Source organism: Ornithorhynchus anatinus, chromosome 13 (genome assembly GCF_004115215.2).
Source record: "Ornithorhynchus anatinus isolate Pmale09 chromosome 13, mOrnAna1.pri.v4, whole genome shotgun sequence".
Taxonomy (NCBI): domain Eukaryota; kingdom Metazoa; phylum Chordata; class Mammalia; order Monotremata; family Ornithorhynchidae; genus Ornithorhynchus; species Ornithorhynchus anatinus.
In genome coordinates, this window is record NC_041740.1 from 40421332 (window position 1) to 40446111 (window position 24780).

At 62.4% G+C, this 24780-nt stretch overlaps 1 protein-coding gene across 1 annotated transcript; it reads right to left on the minus strand.

The window, feature by feature from the left end:
- Positions 1–1644: 1644 nt before the first annotated feature.
- BAHD1 (bromo adjacent homology domain containing 1) lies at positions 1645–24780 on the minus strand. Its single transcript, XM_039913998.1, is given in 8 exon segments — positions 1645–2199; positions 2712–2803; positions 2977–3053; positions 3334–3493; positions 4397–4758; positions 6475–7070; positions 7072–7945; positions 24695–24780. Coding segments are annotated over 7 exon segments (2250 nt in total). The 5' UTR covers positions 7845–7945; positions 24695–24780; the 3' UTR covers positions 1645–2009.

Consider the following 24780-nt stretch of genomic DNA (forward strand, 5'->3'; position numbering starts at 1 on the left):
TTCCCAAGTGTTTAGCACGTTGCTCTGCACACAGTAAGCTCTCATAAATACCACCGACTGGAACCAGTCTGCCCCCTCGGAGGGCGTGGGGGAAAGCAGAGATGGGGAGAGGGAGGGGGAGCGCTCCACAGAAATCAGGACGCAATGAAAACAGTCCTTTTCTAAATCAATACAATTTCTCAAATTTATTTTTTTTTTTCCTCTTAAAGAATTACTTCTAATCTCTCTGTCAGGGGGGCCGGGGCAGGCCACCCCCTGTAAACACTGAAATACAGATCTGGGAAACCAGGGAAGAGACACAAAAAAAGTGCATTTTACAAAATTATCAACTAAAATATATTTTACATGGATTACGCTTCCATTGAAATTCTACCAGCTGCATTTTCAGTTTCAAAAAATATTTCCGTATCTAAGAGATTAAAAAAGCAGGAAAGAGTCGGGGAGGGGGGAGCCGATGGCGGGGGTCCCCGCGTGGAGGGGCGGGCAGGCGGGAGGCTGGCCGGGGGGGGGGGGGGGGGGGCGAGCTGGTTTCTACCCCATCCCGCGCCCCCGACCTCGGGTTTCTGCTCTCGGGAGCGGCGGCTGACGAACTCAGGCGGCGGGGCCTGGGGGGAGGGAGAGCTGAGCAGGGTGGGGAGGGGGGACAGACCACCCCCTAGCCACCTCAGTCGACCCCCCGGTGCTCCTCCCAATGGGGGGGGGGGGTCCTCGGTCGTGCCCCCCTGCAGGAATCTCCGAACTGTTTCCTTCCAGACGCCCGGGGCCCTCCCTCGCTCCTTCCCGCCCCCACGGCAAGGGAGCCGAAGGGGTGCTGGCACCAGGAGGAAGGGGCCGCCCCACCTTCTCTCCGCCCGGAACCCCCGACTCCCTCCAGGAGGAAGAAAGGTGGGGGGGACAGGCCCTCCATCCTTCTCTCGCCACCCACGGGCCTCGGGTTGCCCGGCCGACCCGGGGCGCGCGCGCCCGGGGCCTCCCCTCCCCTACTACCCGCTCCCTCTTTGGTATGAATCTGGATTCGCCGGGGACCTCCCCACCGATGCCCACCCCCTGCCAGGGGCAGAGCCCCGTCCTCCTCCCCACCCCCACCCCCCCACCCCCCCGGGATAAACGAAACTGGAAAATGCAGGGCCGTGCAGCTCGGCGAGGGAGAGCGCAGCGCTCCGCAGGTCTGGGGCCTGGTACAGTGTTGATTCTCGTTCCGGTTTAAATTAGTGCAATAGACGAGGGGGCTTCTCGGGGCTGGACAAGAGGGGGGCGGGGCGGGGGGGGGGACGGACACGCTCTCCTTTGGTTTGAGTGTTTGGGAGGGGGGTCGGCTCGTCAAATGGGACGGGGGAGGCGGCATAGGGCGATCGGCCCCCCACGCCTGTAAGGCAAGAGGAAAGGAGCCGGCGATCAGGTAGGTATAGCGTTCTCCTTCTCCCTCCCCCCGACCGGGGGCTGGGGTCAGACCCTCGCCCCGAGGAGAGCCCACCGCGCCGGACCGAGGGGTTGGGGGGGGGGGGGGGTCCACGCTGAGGGCACCGTCCCTTCTCCCAGCAGCACGGGCTCGGGGAGGAGGAGGGGAGGGCGGGTGGCGGGGGGGGGGGGGGTGTGCCCTGAGGGCAGGGAGAAGGGGTGCCCCGGCTCTGAGCCTGGGCTGGGAGGGAGGGGAGGAGGAAGAGGTAGGGAAGGAGGGGGAGGGAAGGAAACCCCCAGGGGAAGGGGAGAGCAGCCGGTCACAGTGTGGTGAGGTGCCCCGTGCCTCTTGCGCGGCCCGAGGGGCCGCCTTACGCCCAGGCTGGGCCAGCGCGCCCGCCGCCTCCTTCCCCGCCGCTCCCCCCACGCTGCGCCCCGGGCCAGGCCGGGCACCGGGTCGGACCTCGGGCCGGACGCTAGCTAGACGGGGCGCCTCTGCTCTCGTAACCAAGTGCTGTGCTTTGCGCCGCCGCCGCCTCCGGGACGCCCCACGCCGGCCCCGCGGCGCCCCGCTTCGGCGCTGCCCCGGTGAGCGGGAGGGGGAGAGGCCCCTACTGTGGGTTCTTGAGGATGCGGCCGTGCCGGAAGTCGTACACGTGGCGGCAGAGGAACACGAGGTCGGGGTCGGTGTCCTCGGGCACCGTGCGGTGGGGCGGGGTGGAGTACTCCGCCGACGGCGGCACCAGCGCTGCGCGGCGGCCCGGAAGCCCTTCGCCCCGGCGCTTGGCCAAGGCACAGAATCTGCGGGGTGGGGTGGGGGGTGAGGGGGTGCAGGGCTTCCACCTACGGTGGGGGAGCCCTGCTGGCCTCCCCCTTCCCCTCCTTGGAGCTCCTCACCTTCCCCTGGCCCCCAACCCCTCCCCTACAGCCCGCCCTCCTCCTCAAATCCGACAGACGCTGACTCTCCCCCGACTTCAGAGCCTTTCGGACGGCCCATCTCCTCCAAGAGGCCTTCCCAGACCAAGCCCCTCCTTTCCTCTTCTCCCACTCCCTTCTGCGTCGCCCTGACCCTCTCCCTTGGTTCTTCCCCCCGCCACCAACCCCCACGGCACTCATGTACGTGTCTGCAGCTTATGTATCTGTCGCGACGTCCGTCTCCCCGCCTCTAGTCCGTAAGCTCGCCGGGGGCAGGGACCGCGTCCGTCTATCGTCGTGCGGTACTCGCCGGAGCGCTCGGTACGGTGCTCTGCGTACGGTGAGCGATGAATAAAGACGACCGATTGAACGGATGAGGCCCCGGAGGCCCCGCCTACCTGCAGTACTCTGCAAAGGTCAGGACGTAGCACTTCTCCTCGATGCAGGCCACGCTGTTCTCATCCTGGTGCCGGGACGCGAAGATCTCATTCTGCGAGGCGGGGCCGGGGAGGAGACGGAGGGGAAGGGTCAACTGAGGATTCCAGACTTAGGACGGCCCCCACCCCAGGGTGGAGACAGCGAACGGCCTCACCTTGGGGAATGACCCGTCCCCTTCCCGAGGCTTCCAGTCCGGTCTCCCTCCCCGCGGAATTTAGGGCTCACCTGGTGCATGCTGGGATTGCGGCCTCCCTGAGTGTGCTCTGGTCTGTAATACCACAGGAGACTCATCATCAGCTCTCCTGGGGAAGTGGGGGGGAGGGCAGAGGGCAAAGGTCAAGGCTGGCACCACAGACCGGGTCCCCGGCCCGCACCGCCCCCAGCCTCCCGGCGGACACATCCCCCCGCAGCGGCCCGGAGACCTTTGCCCCGGACTGGGACGCCGATACGTGACCGGTGGGGGAGGGAGGCGGGGGGGGGGCGGCCTCCGGGTCAACCCTGAGAGGCGAACCCCACCCGCCACCCCTCTCCCTGCCCCATCTCGGCGCCCCCCCCGGGGCGGGGGGCGGGGGGCGGAGGTACCTGTTTTGGGGTCCTCCCAGAGGGCGGAGATCTTGGCCACGTAGGGCATGGACTTCTTGCGCGGGCCCGACTTGAGCAGGACGGTGTCGCGGACGCGGATCATCTCGCCGTCCCGCTCCACGGCCTGGTAGCTCTTCCGCACGGCTGGCTCGGGCTCATTCTGCGGGGGACCGGTCCCCTTTCAGACAGGGGACAGCGCGGCCCCTGCCCCTCCCCCGGGGTCCCGGCCCCCGGGGACTCAGAGCTCGAGTGACCTCTAGCCCACATCCTGCCTCTGGCCTGGAATGCCCTCCCTCCTCGTACTTGAGAGACGCCAAATCTCCCCCTCTTCGAAGCCTTATTGAAGGCACATCTCCAAGAGGCCTTCCCTGACTCTGCCCTCTTTTCCTTTTCTTCCTCTCCCTTCCGCTCTGCCCTGACTCGCTCCCTTTATTCATCCCCCTCTCCCAGCCCCACAGCACTCTGGTGCACCTCGGTGATTTATTTATATTGTTACTATTATGGGATCTGTTAAGCGCTTACTACGTGCCAGGCACCGCGCTAAGTGCTGGGCTACTATCCGTCTCCCTCTCCAGACTGTAAACTTCACTGTGGGCAGGGAACGTATCCGTCATATGAAGAATAACAATGATAATAACGGTTTCTGTTGAGCACTTACTACTTGCCAAGCACCGTTCTAAGCGCTGGGGTAGAGATACGAGGTCATCACGTTGGACACAATCCCCGTCCCACGTGGGGGGGGGGGGTCACACTCTTAATCCCCATTTTACAGATGAGGTAACTGAGGCCCAGAGAAGCAAAGCGACCCGCCAAAAGTCACACAACAGACAAGTAGCGGAGCTGGGATTGGAACCCACGTCCTCTGCCTCCCATGCCCCTGCTCTTGCCACAGGCCCATGTTATACGGTCCTCTCCCAAGCACTTCCTACAACGCTCCGCACACAGTAAGCGCTCAAAGAATACGACCGACCGACCGACTCCCTCGTCCCGGGGTCCCTCCCCCGGGCCGGGGGGTTGGAGGGAAAGAGTGTCAGGATGAGCGGGCGGGCGGGCGGGCACTCACCACAACATACACGGCCTTCTCGCAGGCGGTGCCCACGGGCATCCAGCCATTGGTGGCCCGGCGGCGCTGGATGCGCTGCTGCTTGGGGTGTCCGTGCCCGCTGGCCGCCTTGCTGTCGGACGGGTGTAGGCAACCGGGCGCCGTGCGCAGGCCCGATTTGGAACCGCTGGGGGGCTTGGCGCTCTGCGGGCACTCCCGGGCCATCGTCTGCGGCTCCGAGTTGGGCGTCTGCAGGTGGGGGACGGGCTCGGCCGCGGGGGGCACGCTGGGCACGGGGCATCCTGAGAGGGGGTGGGCGGGCGAGGCCGGGTGGCCGGCCACGGGGATCGTGAGGTCCAGCTGGTCCAGAGACCTGCAGCCTTCTGGAGGGGAGGAGAGAGAAGGGGCGGTGTCGGGGGGCGGCCCCGGGGGTGAGGTCCCCTCCCCGAACACCGGGCACCCAACCCCCACGGCCCTGCCCCCTCCAGTCCCCACTGCCCTGGAAGAGCCGGGCTCAGGGCCGGGGAAGCCGTGACCTCATTCTTGAGCCCGGAACAACCAGTCCAGCCACCGCGGCCTGAGCCATAAAGCCGCCTCCAGCCTGTGCACGAGGGGCAGGCGGGAGAGGAGGAGGGGGGCAGGCGGGACAGGGAGGGGCCTGGCTCCCACTCCCATAGAGGGTGGACCGGGCGTCCCGGTTCTCCACCCCCTGCCCGTCCTCCCCCGGGCGGCCCGATGGAGGGGCAGCACTGCCCCAGCACCCACAGGGGCCTGGCACGGAAGGGACTCCACCCGGGCATCAAAGGCACGTAGGCTTAGGACCGACAGATCTCCCCGGACCCTCACAGCGAGGCCGGCCCGGCCCTCTGCCGAGCAACACAGGCCGCCTGTTGGAAGTGCCAGCCGGGCGTGGGAGACCAGACCCAGGGCACCATTGCGGGTGAGGGGGTGGGGAGGGTCGAGGGTACCTTGCTTTGCCTCTGCTCGACTGGCTCCCGCTGTTGAGGGAGAGACCCTGTTGCCCCCTCCTCTACGGTTCCCGGGGAATCTACTACCCTCCACGATGGGAGACACCCTCCAATCCCCCCCGGAAGACCAGTTGGCCAGCAGGGGTTTTTCTGGTTATCTGTTAAGCGCTATGTGCCAGGCACTGTTCTAAGCGCCGGGGTGGATACGAGGTAATCGGGTTGGACCCAGTCTCTGTCCCCCTTGGGGCTCACCGCCTTAATCCCCACTTTACAGATGAGGGAAGTAAGGCCCAGAGAAGCCGGGGGACTCGCCCGAGGTCATACATCGGACAAATGGTGGTGCCGGGATTAGAATCCAGGTCCTTCCGACGCCCAGGCCGGCGTTCGATCCACGAGGCCACGCTGCTGCTCTTGCCAGGGTGCTGGGCCGTCCCGGCTCCCCCCGTCGGACTGGGAACTCCCTGTTGCCGCCTCTCCGACTCTGCCCTGCCTGGTCTCCTGCGGACTCAGGTGGGCCTTCCTGCCTCCCACCTCCAATGGGACTCTGGGGGACCAGAAGGGGCAGACACCCCAGGCCCCCGGGGGAAAACCGGGCCATCGCAGGCCACCTCTACGTCTTGGGATGAGGGCAGGACCTCCGGTGCCAGGCGGGCATCTCTGCCACAGCAGCTTCCTGGAAGTCTGGTGGGGAGAGGGACTGTTTTCCTCCTCAGACCGGCGGGTGACCCTTCACATCCCGCCTCTGACCTGGAATGCCCTTCCTCCTCATATCTGACAATCAGCCTCCTGCCCTTCAGACCCTTACTGAAGGAGCGTCTCCTCCAAGAGGCCTTCCCTGACTAAGCCCTCCTTCTCCCTCTCCCTTCCGCGTCACCCAGACTTGCTCCCTTTATTCAGCCCGCTCCCAGCCCTACGGCACCAATATCCATATGGCTAATGTATTTATTTCTAGTCAGGTCTGTCTCCTGTAGACCGTAAGCTCCCCGTGGGCAGGGAACGTTTAGGCTTCTACTGTACTCCGCCCAGAGCTTAGTCCAGTGCTCTGCACACAGTAAGAGCTTAATGAAGATGACCGACCGACGGGACCAAGTGGCGTACGCCCCCCCCCGTCCCATCCCCGTGCGTCCTCACCTGCTGCGAAAGGCATCTTGTAGGGGCAGCCGCCCCGGGCCCCGGGGAGCCCTCCGAGGCGGGCCAGGGGCAGGACCCCGCACAGCCGGCTGTAGCTGTTGACGCCGGGCCCCTCCCCGCATCGGTAGCGCGTGGGGCACCAGGGAGGCGACTGGAAGGGGGCGGCCGAGGTCACGGAGCTGGGTGCCACGAGCAGGCCCTCGCTGGCCGGGGCCAGATGACTGTCGGGAACGCCGGGGCAGGGCGAGTAGCCCCCGGGGCCGCCCCCGTACTGCAGGCCGGCCTGGCCGTAGTACACGTAGAAGCCGCCGAGCGCCGTGAGCTGGGGGCCTTGGCACTGGCAGCCGCAGTCGGCGTGGTGTCCGGGCACGGGCAGAGGTGCCAGCTGGGGCACGGGGAAGGACGGCTGGTGCGGCTCCTGCTTGGGCGTGGGTGACTTCTCCCCGGGCCGCCCGTATTCGGGTTTCATGGCCGCCTGGCCCCCCATGAGCAGGGGCAGCCGGTGGCCCAGCGGCCCTGGGCCCGGGACGGCGGGGCTCAGCGACTCCAGGCCCGGCGGCGGGTCGGCCGTGCCCAGCAGCCGGGCGCCGGGGGACGGGGGCGCCGCGGGCCGCCGCGGGCCGCCGGGGGGTCCCTGCCCGCCGGGGGCCTCCCCCGGGCCGGGGTCGGGCCGCAGTTTGAAGCAGCTCTTCCGCGGGGGGGGCCTTGGGCCACTTGGGTCCCGGGGGGTCCCTCGGGGTCCGCAGGGGCAGCTCCCGCTCCTGGCTCAGCTTGAGGAAGGCGGCCGCGTTGAGGCTGGCCAGTCTCTTGGGGGCCGAGTCGCCCCCCTCGGGGCGGGCCCCGTCCTCGGGGGGCTCTTCGGGGGCGGGGACCCCGCCGGCCCGGGCTCGGCTCCTGCCCTTGGGGCCCGGCTTCTCCGGGGAAGCCCCTACCCCTGCCCCGGCCCCGACTCCGGGCTTGGGCCTTGCCAGCTTGGCTTCGCGGCGTCGGCAGCGACGGGCGGTGGAGGCGGGGGAGGGGGCCGCGGGGGCGGGGGCCGGGATGGGGGCTGCGGCTGCTGCCACGACGGGCGTCCCACCGTCCTCGCGCTCCAGCAGCAGGTTGTTGAGGGCTTCGGCGTTCAGGGAGGCCAGGCGGCGTTTGCGGGGTCTCGGGGGCGGGGCGGGGGGCGAGCCGGGGGTCGGCGGGGGCTGGTCTCCGGCCCAGTCCGGCGCCTCGTGCTCCAGGCGGGTCAGCAGCACCTTGCAGGCCTTGGGCTTGCTCGGGCTCCGCAGCCGCTTGCGTAGCGGGTAGTTCTTGCGCATCTCGGCGGGGCCGGGGCGGCTGGGGCCCGGGGGGACCCCCGGCTCGCCGTCCTCCGGCGGCTCCATCGTCTGGCCTCGCGGCTGCAGCGGGTCCCGGCCGGTGGGGAGGGGGCTCAGCGGGCCTCGGGGTGTCCTCCACTCATGCGGCGGGGGCGCGGCCTCCGGACCTGCTGCCGGCGGAGGCAAGAGACACGTCTCAGCGACGGGACGTCGGTGTCGCTCCCCCGACCCATCCCACACACCCCGGGGAAGGTCCTTTTTCGGTCCCAAGCGGTGACCCCAGCGCCAATTCAGCCCCACCGGGTTCTCCTCCTGCTCCCACCATTTATCCATCGACTTTATAAGCATTCCGGTATTTGTTAAGCGCCTACTGTGGGCCAGGCGCTGTACAAAGCGCCGGGCTGGACACAAGTAAATCGGGTTGGGCGCAGTCCCTGTCCCAGGTGGGGCTCACGCTCTTAATCCCCACTTTACAGATGAGGTCACTGAGGCACGGAGAAGTGAAGTGACTTGCCCAAGGCCACACAGCGGACGAGCGGCGGAGCCGGGATTAGAACCCCTGACCTTGTGACTCCCAGGCCTGTGGTCTATTAACTACGCCATGCTGTTTCCCTCATTTATTGAGCACTTATTGGGTGCAGAGCACTGTACTAAACTCTTCGGAGAGTACAAGAGAACAGAGTTGACCGAAACGCTCCCTACCTCCAACCAGCTAACCGTCTCTCCACAGCCTTCCTCCACTGGAGTAGAAGCTGTTTGGTAGTAAGGCTCGTGTACTCTCCCGGTTGCTCAGTATGGTGCCTTGCCCTCGGTGGGCACTCAATAAATACCACTGATTCACTGAACGACTACCTCGCTGTACTTTCCCGAACAAGTAGTTCAGCGCTCTGCCCACAGTGCGCACTCAAAGATCAATCGACAGTATCTACTGAGCGCTGCGTGCGGATCACTGTACTAAGCACTTGGGAGAGTACCACACGAGAGGGACGGTAGATAACAATAACGATGGCATTTGTTAAGCGCTTACTATGTGCTACAACACTGTTCTAAGCGCTGGGGTGGATACGAGGTAACCAGATTGTCCCACGTGGGGCTCATAGTCTTAATCCCCATTTGAAAGATGAGGGGCCTGAGGCCCAGAGAAGTGAAGCGGCCTGCCCAAGGACACACAGCGGACGAGCGGCGGAGCCGGGATCAGGACGCATCTCCCCTGACTCCGAGGCCCGGGCTCTTGCCACTAAGCCGTGCTGCTTCTCGATATGCCCCCTGCCCACAGAGGGCTTACAGTCTGGAGGGCTAGTCTACCACTGATGGCTCAAAGACCCCCCTCCTCAAATAAGCCTTGAGGAGGAAGGGTGGGAGACTCGGGGTTCCTGTGGGGCAGGTCTCCACAGTCCGAGGCGGAGGAATGGGGAGGGAAAGAGGCTGAGCTGAGAACAGGACTTCCCCTCACTGTGGCAATTATTAAACGCTTACCACGTGCCGAGCACTGGAGAAGTGTATGGGTGGGTAGTTCATTCAAACATATTTATTGAGCGCTTACTGTGTGCCGAGCACTGTACTAAGTGCTTGGGAGAGGGCAATACAACGATAGACACATTCCCTGCCCACAGCGTGTTTACAATCTAAAGGGATGAGAAAATCAGGTCGGACACAGTCCCTATCCCACGTGGGGCTTTGAGTCTAAGGGGGAGGAAGAACAGGTATTTATTTAATGCCTATTTTACAGATGAGGTAACTGTGGCACAGAGTCCAGTGACTTGCCCAGGGTCACACGACAGGCAAGAGGCGGAGTCGGGATTAGAATCCAAGTCCCCTGAACTCCCACGCCCACCACGCTCTTTCCACTGGGTCACACTGCTTCTCGTGCTTCTTCCGATGCCAAAAGGCACGGGATATCAAGGTGGCACGGCAGGGCGGAGAGGGGGTCCGCCACCCAGGACTGCCCCCTCCCCAAGCCCCGGAGGCGTCCGGACTCTTTCTTCAACCATTAGGTTGCGGCTGCTTCCTAGCCGGGATGGGGCGCAGGTGGGGAGGGGACGCTCGGGACCAGGGCAGGAGCTCTGCGGGAGGATGAGGGAGGTGGGGAAGTGAGGTGCCGGCCCTTGGCCCCTACCAGGCGTGACAGCCACGTCCCTGGCAGGGAGTGGACAGTGGGCAGCGTTGCCCTAGTGCAGAGGTGTCATTAGGACTGGGAGCCCCATGTGGGACGGGGACTGCGCCCACCCCGATTTGCTTGTATCCACCCCAGCGCTTAGTACAGTGCCTGGCACACAATAAGCGCTTAATGAATTCCAGAATTATCATCAATGCCCGAGGAGGTCAGGGTGGGTAGGAGGGACCACCTCCGGCTCCCCAAGATCTCTAGCAGAACGGAGCATTTTAGGCAGAGGGGCCGGTGAGTTGCCCATCCCTCCTATCTCTCCCCCGACCAGTGTCAGACTCCCACCCCCGACCAGCCACTGCCCAATCCCTTGGGGGCAGCGGGTAAAGCGGATAAAGTCCCTTGCTCTTGTGCCCCGTCTCTTCCCAACCCTGTTTCCCTCAGTTTTCGGGGCCCTCCAGGCTTGTAATAATAATAATAATCGTGGTATCTGTTAAATGCTTACTACGTGCCCTGGAGTGTCCTAAGCGCTGGGGTAGACACAAGGTGATCGGGTTGGACACCGTCCTGTCCCACAAGGGGCTCCCAGTCTTCATCCTCATTTTACAGATGAGGTAACTGAGGCTCAGAACAGGGAAGCGACTCGTCCAAGGTCACAAAGCAGACATGTGGCAGAACCGGAATTAGAACCCACGTCCTCTGACTTCCAGGCCCGTGCTTCTTCCACTAGGCCGTGCCGCTTCTCCCCGCTTCCCGGGATCTCTGGCAGAACGCAGCATTTTTGGCAGAGGGGGCTGGCGGGTTGCCCCCGGCCCCATCTCTCCCCAGACCAGTGTCAGACCCCCACCCCGGTCCCAGCCACTGCCCAATCCCTTGGGGGCAGTGGGGAAAGCAGATAAAGTCCCTTGCCCGCAGGGCTCTCTTTCCTCCCACCCCTGCTTCCCTCGGCTCTCAGGGCCCTCCGGACTTCTCGCTACCCTATCCGTTCTTGGCTTCCCTCTCTTCTCTGGGGGCAGAGAGAGACCCGGGCCCAAACGGCCCCAGATGCGACCCTGGGCACTCCCTCCCCCCGCGCCGACGGGGACCCTTCACCCGGTTCCCAGCTGGTGCCTTGGGAACAGCCGAGCCCCCGCCCCTCTCTCCCGGCAGGCCCCGACTTAATCGGTAGCAGGCCCTACGGAGAGCCCGTCCACTTCCCCCCGGGCCCCTGGCCCCGGCGTAGACCTGCCCGATCAGCAGCGTGGGCGACCCCCGCCCCCACCCCCACCCCGGAGCCTGGACTTGGCGAACCAGAAAGGGGAGGCTCGTTGCCAGGTGGAGCGCCAGCATCGTGTGCCAACCTGCCCTGAGCTTGAGCTCCGGCCACAGGTGAGCCGGTTCGGGGGGACCGGCGCGAGGACGGGGGAGGGGGAGCGTGCGGATCCCACCCTTAGGAGCTGGGCTGGTGGCCGGGCCCACCTCATCCGGCCGAATCCCGAAGAGTCCCCAGCCTCCAGCACTTGGGGCCAATCCTGGCCGGGATGGGACATCGGGGCACCCCCCGCTCCCCAGACAGGGAGGGTGTCCGGCTTGGCACCCAAACCAACCAAGCCAGAGAGGGTCAGCGGGCAGGACCTCCAGGCTGGCGGGCATGATTTCTCCTCCCTCAGGGTGCACCGTGCCTCCTTCTCCACCCCCTCGCTCCTGACACCCTGCTCTGGTCTCACGTACCCATCACGGGCACAGGTCGGGAGGAAACCGAACCCTCTTCCCCCATCATCACCGTGGTCCTCGGCCCGGCCCCTCCCAAGCGCCCCCGGCAGCGAGGGGCGGCCGGCGGCGGCGGCACCGGTCCGGGGTCCCTGGGGCCGGCGCCCCCCTCGCCCCCGGCCCGGCCCGCCGAGCGAAGAGGAGCCGGTGAGTCACGCTTTGAAGCTGACGTGGGAACTGCTGCAGCAACTTTTCCCTGGGGTGGGGCTGGGGCCTCAGCCCCTCGGCTCCCACTCACCCACCGGGCGGCCGGGCCGAGAGGGGCCGCACCAGGCTTCCGGTGGCGGGCGGGAGGGCTGGAGTCAGGACATCGGGGTCTCCACCCCTGCTCGGTTCCCCCTCCCCGGCCCCCGTGGACCTGACTCTGCAGAGGGGAGGGGAGGGAGGCTGTACGGGGATTTAACCCTGTCTCTGCAAAGATGGAGACAGCACTGCCCGCCCAAACCCCCACGACCACTGCACCTCCTCCCCGTGCCATGTAGGCCTCACCCTCCGCGTCGGAGGGGACCGGCCACCCGGAGGGCACCCGCTGCCGGGTCGGGCGAGGTGTCTAGCCCGGAGCAGCGGGCACCAGTGAGTGGGTTCTAGGCAGGAGCCACCCCCGTTCCCCAGCTCCCGTTGAGTGCGGGGGGGAGCGCGCACCCGGGGGGACCGGCCACAGCTGGCACCCACCGGAAGGGGCTGGGCTGGTCGGGGGGGAGAGGTGGGGGACCGAGTTCATCCCACCGGGGCCCAGGCTGCAGCTCAGGCTTGGGTGGCATGGGGGCGGGCAGGGGAAGAGCCACGATGGACTCTCCCTGGTCCACACCACCATCCCGACCCCCGCCTGCTCTGCACGAGCCCCGGCTCCCACTCACCCACCGCGGCCTCTGTGGGGAGCTTTGAGGTCCGGGCTCCTCTTGCCACCCGACATCGATCCGTGGGGGAGGGAGGGTGGGCGGGCACGGCCCTGGGGAGCAAGCTTCCCCGCCCCCTACCCCCTTCTCCCTCCTGGCCCGCCTCACCCTCATAAGCTTCGCCTTGGGCATGGCACTGGGCAGAGGGGCGGGGCAGGGGAGGGAGAAGTAGCGCGGCCAGGTGGCCGTAACCCGGGCCTGGGAGTCAAAAGACATGGGTTCTAATCCAGCTCTGCCACTTGCCTGCTGTGTGACCTGGGGCAAGTGACTTCACTTCTCTGTGCCTCGGTTCCCTCATCTGTAAAATGGGGATTAAGGCTGTGAGCCCCATGTGCGGCAGGGACTCGCTGGTATCCCCCCGGCGCTTAGTACAGTGCTTGGCACAACGTAAGCGCTTAACAAATGCCATCATTATTATTATTATTATTATTACCCCAGGGGCCCCCTCTCTGGCACGTCGCTGAGCAGCCTCCTGCTAGCTTAAAGGCAAGGTGCTCACGGTAACCACCTGGCAGTGCCCGGCCCCTTGGAGTCATTCCCTCGTTCGTATTTACTGAGCGCTTCCTAGGTGCAGAACCCGGTACTAAGCACTTGGGAGAGGATAATATAACAATAAAGAGACACATTCCCTGCCCGCAGCGAGCTTACAGTCTAGCGGGATGTTCTCTGGGGGCCACAGGACCTGATCTGTCTATCCCCGGGCTCCCCTTTTATCGAGAAGCAGCGGGGCGTAGTGGAAAGAGCCCGGGCTTGGGAGTCAGAGGATGTGGGTCCTAATCCCGGCTCCGCCACTTGTCTGCCGTTTGACCTTGGGCAAGCCACTACTCTTCTCGGTGCCTCAGTTCCCTCATCTGTTAAATGGGGATGAAGACTGTGAGCCTCACGTGGGACAACCTGATTACCTTGTTTCTACCCCAGTGATTAGAAGAGTGCTTGGCACATAGTAAACGCTTAACAAATACTATCATTCTTATTATTACTACAGTGGGAACCCGCTGCCAGGCGACAACAAGGGGTAGCAGACCCCCCCCCCACCCTCTGTGCCCACGAGGGGCCCTTTACTGAGTATTTTGTGGAGGTGGCCACCTGAGGAAGCAGAGATCCGCAAAGTTCGGTCGAGACTCCTGAACGTTGCCGGGGGTGGGGGGGGGGGTGGCTCGAGGACAGCCTTGACCGCAGCCCCCCGAGGACCGGCGATCCCACCCATCCCAGCTGAGACCTGCCCTCCCCTGCTGGCCCTCATTCATTCGTTCATTCAATCGTATTTATTGAGCGCTTACTGCGTGCAGAGCACTGTACTAGGCGCTTGGAAAGTACAATTCAGCAACAAATAGAGGCAATCCCTACCCAACAACGGGCTCACAGTCTAGAAGAATGTCCCTCTGTCCCTCCTCGTGACCAGTTTTACTTCGGCTCAAATCAGCGCCCCCTCCCCACACCCACCTTGGCCCAACGGCCGGTCCAACGCAGGCTGACCCAGGCCTGGCCAGCGGGGCGTCTGAACCCCTCCCCGCCGTTTCGCCGGACCTCCCGCTCCACCCTCCCCTAGGTTTGACTGCATTCCTCTGCCCCCCGGGAGAGGAAATGGGCTTTAACAGCAGTGAGGGGGCTTTCGGTTAGACTAAAAGTCCTTCTCCCTCCCTGATTGTGGGGACTGAGAAGTATGGACCCGAAGAGGTTAGCCTATCTTGCATGGGGGAAGGAGGCGGGGGGTGGTATCCGGCCCGGAGGCGGGGGGATGGCAGAGATGACCTCCCAGGGCAGCTCGGCTGGCCCTGGCATGGGAGGGGGAGACTTGCAGAGAGTCAAACGCCCTGATGAGCTGCCCTCTCTGCAGCCCACTGCCAGGCCGGTGCCTGTTACCTTGGGAACAGACGGAGCCCCGGAAGGAAGGGGATGGCACAGGCTGCAGTTTTCCCAGGCGGGAAGAAAACTCCCCCTCAAACCCCTCCCCTCGCACCCCCCCCCCGCACCCCCCCCCGGCAAGTGACGGGCAAATTCTCCTTTTTGGCTGTTGCCGGGACTGCCGGAGGGCTGCGAGCCACCCCCAAGGCAAGCTTGGCTAACCTCTGGGCTGCCGGGACTTGTAGTCCCAGAAGGGGCTTGGGGATTCCCAACTACATGCAGGACTCCACCCGGGCCCAGGTTGCCAGGCCTCTCCAGAAAGTCCCCGCGGGGTCTGAGATGCCTTACCCTCCCTCGCTTTCCCACTCACGGGCTGCAGGGAGTGTATCTGTTTATTGAACGGCACTCTCCCAAGCGCTTAGCACAGTGCTCTACACACAGGAAACGCTCAATAAATACGACTGATTGAATGAATGAATGGATGGCTGGGTAGTCATTCATTCATTCAATCGTATTTATTGAGCGCTTCCTGTGTGCAGAGCACTGTACTAAGCGCTTGGAATGGACAAATCGGTAACAGTTAGAGACAGTCCCTGCCCTTTGACGGGCTTACGGTCTAATCGGGGGAGACGGACAGACAATAACGATGGCAATAAATAGAATCAAGTCCTTCCTGGGACTTCCTCAAATCCCTCAAATCCCTGCTGCTGAGAAGCCTACGTCGTAGCATGGCCTAGCGGGTAGAGCCCTGGCCTGGGAGTCAGAAGGACCTGGGTTCTAAATCCGGCTTTGCCAGTTGTCTGCTATGTGACCTTGGGCAAGTCACTTCACTTCTCTGGGCCTCAGTTCCCTCATCTGGAAAATGGGGATTAAGACCGTGAGCCCCACGTGGGACGGGGACTGAGTCCAGCTCGATTTGCTTGGATCCAACCCAGTGCTTAATACAGTGCCTGGCGCATAGTAAGCACTTAAATACCACAATTAACGTTATTATTATTACGTGCACCCATCTCCAGGACTTTTGTACTACTCCCTTGCCCTTCTGCGTCAACTATGCTCTTAGATCTGTCACCTTAAAGCACTTGATTTTCACCCCACCCTCAGCCCCACAGCACTTTAGTCCATAGCCTGGATTTATTTTAATGTCTGTCTCCCCTCTAGACTGTAAGCTCCTGTGGTCAGGGAATGTGCTTACCCACTGTTGTACTGTAATAATAATAATAATAATAATAATAATAATGGTATTTGTTAAGCGCTTACCATGTGCCAAGCGCTGTTAAGCACTGGAGTAGATACGAGTTAATCAGGTTGGACACAGTCCCTGTCCCACGTGGGGCTCACGCTCTTAATCCCCATTTTACAGATGAGGTCGCAGGCCCAGCGAAGGGAAGTGACTTGCCCAAGGTCACACAGCAGACAAGTGGCAGAGCCAGGTTTAGAAACCATGACCTTCTGACTCCCAGGCCCATGCTCTATTGACTGACTGATTTATAGTGTCCCTCGGCACTTCTGGGTCTATTTTATTCAACTGTTCGTTTGATTACTTTGATTATTTGTTTTACCGTCAGTCGGTCTCCCCTGGTAGAATCTAAGTACCCTCTGGGTCGGGAACAGGACATTTCCTCTACCCTGTAAGCTTGTCGTGGGCAGGGAATGCGTGTGTTATATAGTTGTGTTGTACTCACCCACGTGCTTAGTTCAGTGCTCTGCACTCAATAGGTGATAAATAAATACGATTGATTTATTGGTTTTGTACTTCCTAAGCAATGCGGGGTCCTTCTGACTCACAGGCCTGTGCTCTCTCCTCTATCAGGCTACTCTCTATCAGGCCTCGGAGTCAGAAGGACCCAGGGTTCTCATCCCGGCTCCGCCCCGCGTCTGCTGTGTGACCCTGGGCCAGTCACCTCACACTTCTCTGTGCCTCAGTTCCCTCATCTGTAAAAATGGAGATTCAGACTGGGAGCCCCACGTGGGACGGGGAACGTGTCCCACCTGATAACCGTGTATCTACCCCAGCGCTTAGAACAGTGTCTGGCACCTCGTAAGCGCTTGAGCAGATATCGCTTTAAAAAAAAAAAAGTACGCATTTAGTACACTCCAGGGAACCCAGCGTATTGTACTTAAAACTCCCGTGACTACTGTCGTGACCCCAAGTCAGAAGCCCCCGCGTGACTCCGGGAAACGCAAAGCCCTGAGAGTCCGACCGCACCCTGCTTAGTCGAGGAAGGCAGCGGCCGCCGACGGAGAAGGGATCAAAGTGTGCCCGTCCACCGGCCCCTGCTCTCCCTCCTCCCCCGCAGCCTGGAAGCTGGAACAGCTACGGAGGGGGAGAGCAACGGGCCCGGAGGGACCACTTGTCCCCGGCAGGGGCCGTGGGGGGAAGCAGTGTGGCCTAGTGGATAGAACGAGGGCCTGGGAGTAGAAGGCCAAGGGTTCCAATCCCAGCTCCGTCGCTCTTCTGCTGGGTGACCTTGGGCGGTTCACTGTGCCTCCGTTACCTCATCTGGAAAATGGGGATTAAGACCGTGAGCCCCACGCGGGACAGGGACTGTGTCCAACCCAACTGGCTTGTCTCCACCTCGGTGCTCAGTACAGTGCCTGGCCAATAGGAAGGCCTTAACAAATACCACGATTATGATTAGAGAAACAGCGTGGCTCAGTGGAAAGAGCACGGCCTTGGGAGTCAGAGGTCATGAGGTTCGTATCCCGGCTCCGCCACTTGTCAGCTGTGTGACTTTGGGCAAGTCACTTAACCTCCCTGTGACTCAGTGACCCCATCTGTAAAATGGGGATAAAGACTGTGAGCCCCACGTGGGACAACCTGATCACCTTGTATCCTCCCCAGCGCTTAGAACTGTGCTTTGCACATAGTAAGCACTTAACAAATGCCATTATTATTATTATTATTACCTGCAAAAAATGGGGATTTAATCCCTGCTCTCTCTCCTACTTGACTGCGAGCCCCATGTGGGACAGGGACTGCACTGGCCTGATTACCCACCCCTCCTTCAAAGCCTTATTGAAGTTCCATCTCCTCCAAGAGGCCTTCCCTGACTGCGCCCTCCTTTCCTCTTCTCCCACTCCCTTCTGCATCACCCTGACTCGCTCCCTTTATTCGCCAGGGGGGATGAAGCCCGACATCCCCCCACCAGCCCCACAACACTTACGTACCTATCTGTAATTTATTTATTTAAAGTCCGTCTCCTCCTCTAGACTGTCCGTAGTGGGCAGGGACTGTGTCTGCTATATTGTTATATTGTACTCTCCCAAGCGCTTAGCAGAGTGCCCTGCACACAGTAAGCGTTCAATTCACTCATTCATTCAGTCGTATTTATTGAGCACTTACTGGGTACAGAACACTGTACTAAGCGCTTGGAAAAGTACCATACAGCAACAAAGAGCGGCAATCCCTACCCACAACGAGCTCACAGCCTAGAGGTGGGGAGACAGGCATCAATACAAATAAACAGACATCACTATAAATTAATAAAATTACAGATATGTGCATAAGCGTGCTGTGGGGTGGGGAGGTGGGAGAAGAGCAAAGGGAGCAAGTCAGGACGACGCAGAAGGGGGTGGGAGATGAGGAAAAGCTGGTCAATAAAAACGATCGACCGATAAAAACGATCGACCAACTTGTACCTCTCCCAGCGCTCAGAATGGTGCTTGACAAATAGTAGGTACTTAAGAGATAGCATAAAAAAAAAAAAAATTGGACAGGGCAACTGGGCCTTGGGAGAGATCAGGGAAGAAGTGAACTGGAGAGCAAGTAGGTGGTCCGGGAGGCAGGGGAATGGCCCGGAGGGAGAAGAGGGGACAACTCCCTCCACCGAGCCTCGTGCCGGGACCACCTAGCTGCCTTCCCCTCCCCCCTCCTTCGAGACCTGGGTCGGGGGGCCTGGTTGCCCAGGCAAGGAAACTCTGGGAACGCCAAATACCTCTCCACCACCCAGGGACCGGCCCCTCACCGGCCCTTTCATGGCGACGGGAACCGGGCAGCCGGGCCTAATGGGAAGAGACCAGCCCTGGGAGACGAGGGACTTGGGTTCCAATCCCGGCTCTACCGTCTGCTTGCTGTATGACCTTAGACCGGTCGCTAAACTTCTCTGTCCCCAGATCTGTAAATGGAGATTAAAGGCCTGGTCTGTCTTGTTTTAGACTGTGAGTCCCAAGTGGGACAGGGACTGTCTATCACCTGCTTATCTGTAACTATCCCACAACTTAATATGGTGCTTGGAGCAGAGTATAAGCACTTAATACTAGTATTATTGTTATTAATAATAACAACAAATAATTCCAACCAGCCTCCAGAGCCCTGTTTGGTAAGAGAAGCTCTTGAGGAGGTCCTTAACTTTGTCCCCAAACTGAGAGCCAGTGAAGGATAAGAAGGGGATGGGGGGGGGGGGGGGGGGGATCTGTCCAGGTCTTGGCCTACCTCAAAATAATAATAATAAAAATAAGAGCTTATCGATAAGAGCTTATTAGGGGCCAGGCACTGTTCTAAGTGCTGGAGTAGATACGAGCTCATCAGGTTGGACATAGTCCTTGTCCCACGTGGGGCTCACAATCTCAATCCCCATTTTACAGCTGAGGTAACTAAGGCCCAGAGAAGTGAAGTGACGCCCACAGTCACACAGCAGACAAGTGACAGAGCCGGGATTAGAACCCAGGTCCTTCTGACTCCCAAGCCCGGGCTCTCTCCACCAGGCCACACTCCTTCTCTAGCTGCTTCTCGGGTCCCCGGGCCCATCCTGTACTTTCAGGGCCCGGCTCCAGGCACCTCGGATCAGTAAGGCCACCCAGCGCCTCGGGGGAGAGACCGACCGGTGGTTTAACGGGAGAGGAAAAAAAACTCGGTGGTATTTATTAAACACTTACTATCTGCCAGACACTGTACTAAGTGTTAGGGGTAGAAACAAGATAATCGCGTTGGACACCCGGCAAAAAAGTGAAGGGGACCCTTCTCTCTCTCCTCCTCCCTTCGCTATGGTTTAACTGGGAGGAGTGGGGGGTGGTAAGAGAAGCAGAGTGGCCAAGTGGATAGAGCACGGGCCTGGGAGTCCGAAGGCCCTGGGTTCTATTCCTGACTCCACCACTTGTCTGCCGTGTGACCTTGGGCAAGTCGCTTCACTCTGGACCTCAGTTACCTCATCTGTAAAACGGGGATCAAGACTGTGAGCCCCGTGTGGGACGGGGACTGGGTCCAACCTGATAGGTGTGTATCTACCCCAGCGCTTAGTTCAGCGCCTGGCACGTGGTAAACGCTCAACAAATACCATCGACAACAACACCGGGCAGCCAGTCCTTCTGACCCCGGCCCTCGGCGCCACACACGCGGTAACAAAGATCATAATTACGGCATTTGTTAAGCGCTTCCTCTGTGCCAGGCACTGTACTGAGCGCTGGGCACCGTACTTGTCCCGATCACGAGGGGTGAGGTGCCAGGCTGCCCTTGCGGATTCCCATTAGATCCTGGGGCCCGGGCGGTGCCAGGCCCCCCTCGCAGATTCCCATTAGATCCTGGGGCCCGTGTGGTGCCGCTTCCCAAAAAATCCCGTCCCCGTGGAGAGAGAGGCCGCTTTCTTTACATTTCTCGCACCCCGTTCATTCAAAAAAAAGGGTTGGTTGGTGGGTGGGGGGCTGTTGGCATGTAACGGGGCCCTCCGCCCGCCTGGTACAGGATGCCCTGGGGTAAGGGGAACATAAAAAGGGGGAGGGGGGCAGGGGGTTGGGCCTTGCGGGGTTGACTCTGGGGTATAAAAATAGCAGGAAAATCCCCTGCCTGTCTCCCTCGGGGGCCTGGGGGCGGTGGGAATACCCTGCCGGCTCCCGAGCATCCCGAGGACCTGCCTGCCTCTCTGGGCACGGTGGGAATTTCAAAACGTGGCGCGCAACGCAATCGGCCTGCAATCCCCCCTTTGCGTTTCAGCTCAGAGGAAGCCCTCGGGGGGGTGGGGGGCAGATGGGAGAGGGGGTCCCGAGGTTGGAGGGGGTGAGGGGTGGGGGTCCCGGCCGGTCCCTTCCCCCGGGGCGCTGGAACCCCGGGCGGCGGCCGGTGGGCCGGGCCAGGGGGCGAGGGGACGGGGCGGCCGGGTGGGGAACCCAGGAGGGTGGGCTGCCCGCCCCATCGGGCCCCCCTCCCCTCTTCCCCCTCGCCGGTGGAGAAGAGAGGGCCGTTCTCTTCGCCGCCGACCGGGGGGGAGTGGGCTTCGTCGCCATGGAAACAGAAGGGGCTGGTCCAGTAATCATCAAACTGGGGCACGGAGCAACGCCGGTTGTGTTGTCGAGTTGGTGGGGCCGGGGCTGGGGCCGGGGCTGGGGCCGGGCCCGGGGCTCCGGGGACGCCCCCCACCCCCGCCGGGACCGGTTTTCTCCGCGGTTTTTGCAGGCGGGATGGAGACCCCAACACAGCACATATGGATCCGTTTAGCGCGGACGACCAGGAAAATTGCCCCGCAGCACGGAGCGGGGAAGGCGGCGGGGTGCGAGGAGCCGCCCGGGATTGCAACACTTTCCCATCCTAAGACCCTCGGGGACCCCCGCCCCCCTGCTCCCGCCCCCGGCCGGTCCGACAGCCTGGAAGCCCTCCCGCAGGAGGAGGCGGGCAGGTCCGGCGGGCCTTAAAGGCCCCCCGCCCACCCGCAGCCTGCTTTCCCCCAAGGGGCCCGGGACGGCCCGTCCTGCCCTGGCCTTCCTTCGACCTAGGGCCGGACCCCAGACCCCAGACCCCCCCCCCGACCCCCGACCGGCCGGTGAGCCGATGCCGACACAGCGCTCATCACCTCTCCAAGAGTGCGGAAAACCCGGGGACATTGGAAACACCACTGGCAGGAGGCCCGGGGGTTGGGGGGGGGGGGGGAGAAGCTCTCCAAGCTTTGAACCAGGGTTGGGGAGGGGTATGGGAAGGGAGGGGGAGACGGGGAGAGACACAGAGACTGATAGAGAGACACAGAGACAGGCAGGACTGAATGAGATGGGGGGCGAGAGATGGAGGGGGGGTCTGAACCAGGGTGGGTGAGATAGAGGGCTGAACCAGAGAAGGGGAGGGGAGAGAGAAAGAGAGAGCTCTGACCCAGGGGGAGGGGGAAAGAGAGGTCTGAAACAGGGTGGGGGAAGAGTGAGAGAAGTGGGGGGAGACAGAGAGAGGTCTGAACCGGGGTGTGGGGGACACACAGGTGTGAACCAGAATGAGAGGAGAGAGATCTGAACCAGGATGGGGGGACACAGAGAGATGTCTCAACCAGGGTTGGGGGGCAGGAAGACAGAGAGGTCGGGCCCAAGATGGGGGGATTGGAAGGGAGGTCTGACCCAGGGTCTGGGGGAGAGAGAGGTCTGAACCAGGGAGGTAGGGGGGTGGGGGAGAACAGAGGTCTCAACCAGGGTCGGGGGGGAGGGAGGGGTCTGGTCCAGGGCGGTGGGAGAGAGAGGTCTGAACCAAGGTCGGGAGGAGAGAGGTCTGAACCAGGGTGGTGGGAGAGAGGAGGGCTCTGAACCAAGGTGGGGGGAGAGGGAGAGAGATCTGAACCCAGGAGAGATCTGAACCAGGGGGAGAGAGGGGTCTGAACCAGGGGGAGAGAGACGTCTGAATCCCAGGGGGAGAGAGAGGTCTGAACCAGGGTGGAGGAGAGTGAAGGAGTTCTGAACCAGGGTGAGGGAGAGAAACAGAAGCCTGAACCTGGGTTGGGGTGGGGGGCGTCTGAACCAGGGTGAGGGAGAGAGGGAAGTCTGAATCAGGGGGTTGGGGGGAGGGAGAGAGAGAGGTCTGAGCCAGGGTGGGGGAGATAAAGAGGCCTGAACCAGGGTGGAGGAGAAACAGAGAGAAAGAGAGGTCTGACCCAGGACTGGGGAGAGAGAAAGAGGTCTGAACCAGGGCGTGGGAGATAGAGAGGTCTGAACCAGGGTGGGGGAGAAAAAGAAGTCTGCACCGGGGTGGGGGAGAAAAAGAAGTCTGAACCAGGGTGGAGGAGGAAGAGGAAGAGAGAGAGAGAGGTATGATCCAGGGAGGGGGAGAAAGAGAGAGGGAGGGGTTTGAACCAGGGTAGGGGGAGAGAGATAGGCCTGAACCAGGGTGGAAGAGAGAAGGAGAGGTTTGAACCAAGGTGGGGGGGCGGGGTAAAGACAGAGAGAGCAAGAGGTATGAACCAGGGTGAGGAAGGAGAGAGAGAGAGAGAGAGAGATGAACCAGGGGTGGGGGCGAGAGAGGTCTGAACCAGAGTAGGGAGGAGATAGACAGAGGTCTGAGCCAGGGATGGGAAAAAGAGAAGTCTGAACCAGGGTTAAGGGTTAGGGAGAGGTCTGAACCAGGGTAGGGGGAAGGGATTTTGATCCAGGTTTGGGGGAGAGAGAGGGGTCTGAACCAGGGTTAGGGAGAGAGAGGTCTGAACCAGGGTGGGAAGAAGGGTTTCTGATCCAGCACTGGGGAAGAGAGAGGGTGTCTGAACCAGAGTTAGGGAGAGAGAGGTCTCCAGGGTGGGGGGAAGGGGTTCTGATCCAGAGTTGGGGGAGAGAGGGGACTAAACCAGAGTTGGGGGAGAGAGAGGGGTCTCAACCATGGTTGGGAGAAGAAGAGACAGAGAGAGAGAGGGTTCTGCACCAGGGTGAAGGAGAGAGAGGCTGAACCAGAGTCGGCGGCGAGAGGTCTGAACTAAGGTGGGGGGGGAAGAAGAGAGAGAAGGAGAAAAGTCTGAACCAGGGTGAAGGGGGGAGAGAGAGAGAGAGAGAGAGAGAGAGAGGTCTGAACCAGGGTAAGGAAGAGAAAAAGGTCTGAATCAGGATGGGGGAGAGAGAGCAGCCTGAACCAAGGTGAAAGAGAGGGAGAGAGAGAGAGTTCTGAACCAAGGTAGTGGGGAGAAAGAGGGATGTTTAAGGCAGAGTGGGGGGAGAAAGACAATGAGAGAGACAGAGAGAGGTCTGAACCTGGGTGGTGAGGAGAGAGGTAGGAACCAGGGTGGGGGACAGCGAGAGGAAGGCAGGTCTGAACCATGGTGAGGGGGAGAAGAGAGGTCTGAACCAGGGAAGGCAGGGGGGGAGCACCTGAACCAGGATGAGGGGGAAGAGAAGTCTGAACCGGGGCTGGGGAGGGAGGATAGGAACCAGGAGAGTGGTGGCGGGGGGAGACTGGAACCGGGATGGGGGGGGGGAGGATCTGAACTACGATGGGATGGGGAAGGGAGGATCTGGACAAGGACGGGGGGAGGAGGGAGGAACTGAACCAGGATGCCGAGGGGAGGGGGGGGGGGTGGAGGAATATCGACCAGGATGTGGGGGGAAGAATCTCCACCAGGATGCGGGGGGCGGGGGGGAATCTCAACGAGGATTGAGGGAGGGAGGGAGGATCTGAACCAGAACGTGGGGGGGGGGGGGGAGATCGGGAAAGGGAGGTGGAGAGGTGGGCTCTGAACAGGAATGGATGGGAGGGTCTGAAGGGGTGGGCGGGGGGGCGGCGGAGGGGAACGTCTGAACACGGATGGAGCGGGGAGGACAAGGGAAGGTGATAAGCCACAAATCCAATCCATCACAGCCCCCAAACAATTTCTAAATCTCATCACCTCCAGCCTTCCCCCAGTCCCACCTCCGCTACACCCGGAGGGTTTTAAAGAGGCCGAAGCCCCCTCCCCTCCCAGAGGGGTCTGGGGGAGACGACCAACAAAAACACCGGGAGGGAGGCGGGTGGCGACGACAAGGCGGGCGGGGGGAGTAGTAGGAAGGGGAAGGGGGGCTGCGCTAAGGCAAGTTCAACTTTAAGGGCCGACAGTGGGGGCGGGGGGGGAGGGGGAGGGTCTCTCATCCCCGCCCCCAGACGGCCAAGGCATCCCCCCCCGCCCCCCCCCCCCCCCCCGGCCGGGGTGGGCTCGGGAAGACGGGGGTCCCGACCTTCTCGGATGTCCCCACTCCCCCGCCGTCCGCCCCCTCCCCAGGACCGGCCGCCGCCGGTCCGGTCCCCGCCGGGGCCGCGCGCTGCGGACCGGCGAGACCCCCGCGGAGCCCCCGCCCCCCCCCGGGGTGGGATCCCGGGGGGGCGGGGGCGAGACGCCCCCCGCCCCTCCCCCTCCCCGCGGCGCATCCTCACTGCGGTCCCGGGGGCGACACGCCGACCGGGTCCCGGGCCTCCCCGGCGCCTCCGCCCCGCCGGGGTGGGGGGGGAGGGGGGGCTCCCGGGGCCCCGTCTTTGTCCGTCCCGTCCGGGGCCTCGGACGTCGCTCTGACAACTCGGCCCCCCCCCCCCTCCCCCGGCGGCACCTGCTCCCGGTCGGTCCTCATCCCCGGGCGCGGCCGGTGGGCGGGTCCGCCCCCCTCCCTCCGTCCCGCGGGGCCCCGCTCACCGCCGCGGGGGTCCGGGCGGTGGAACGGGGCGGCTGGAAGCCCCCCGGGGGCGCTCGATTCCCGGGCTCCACGCTGCTGCGTCAGC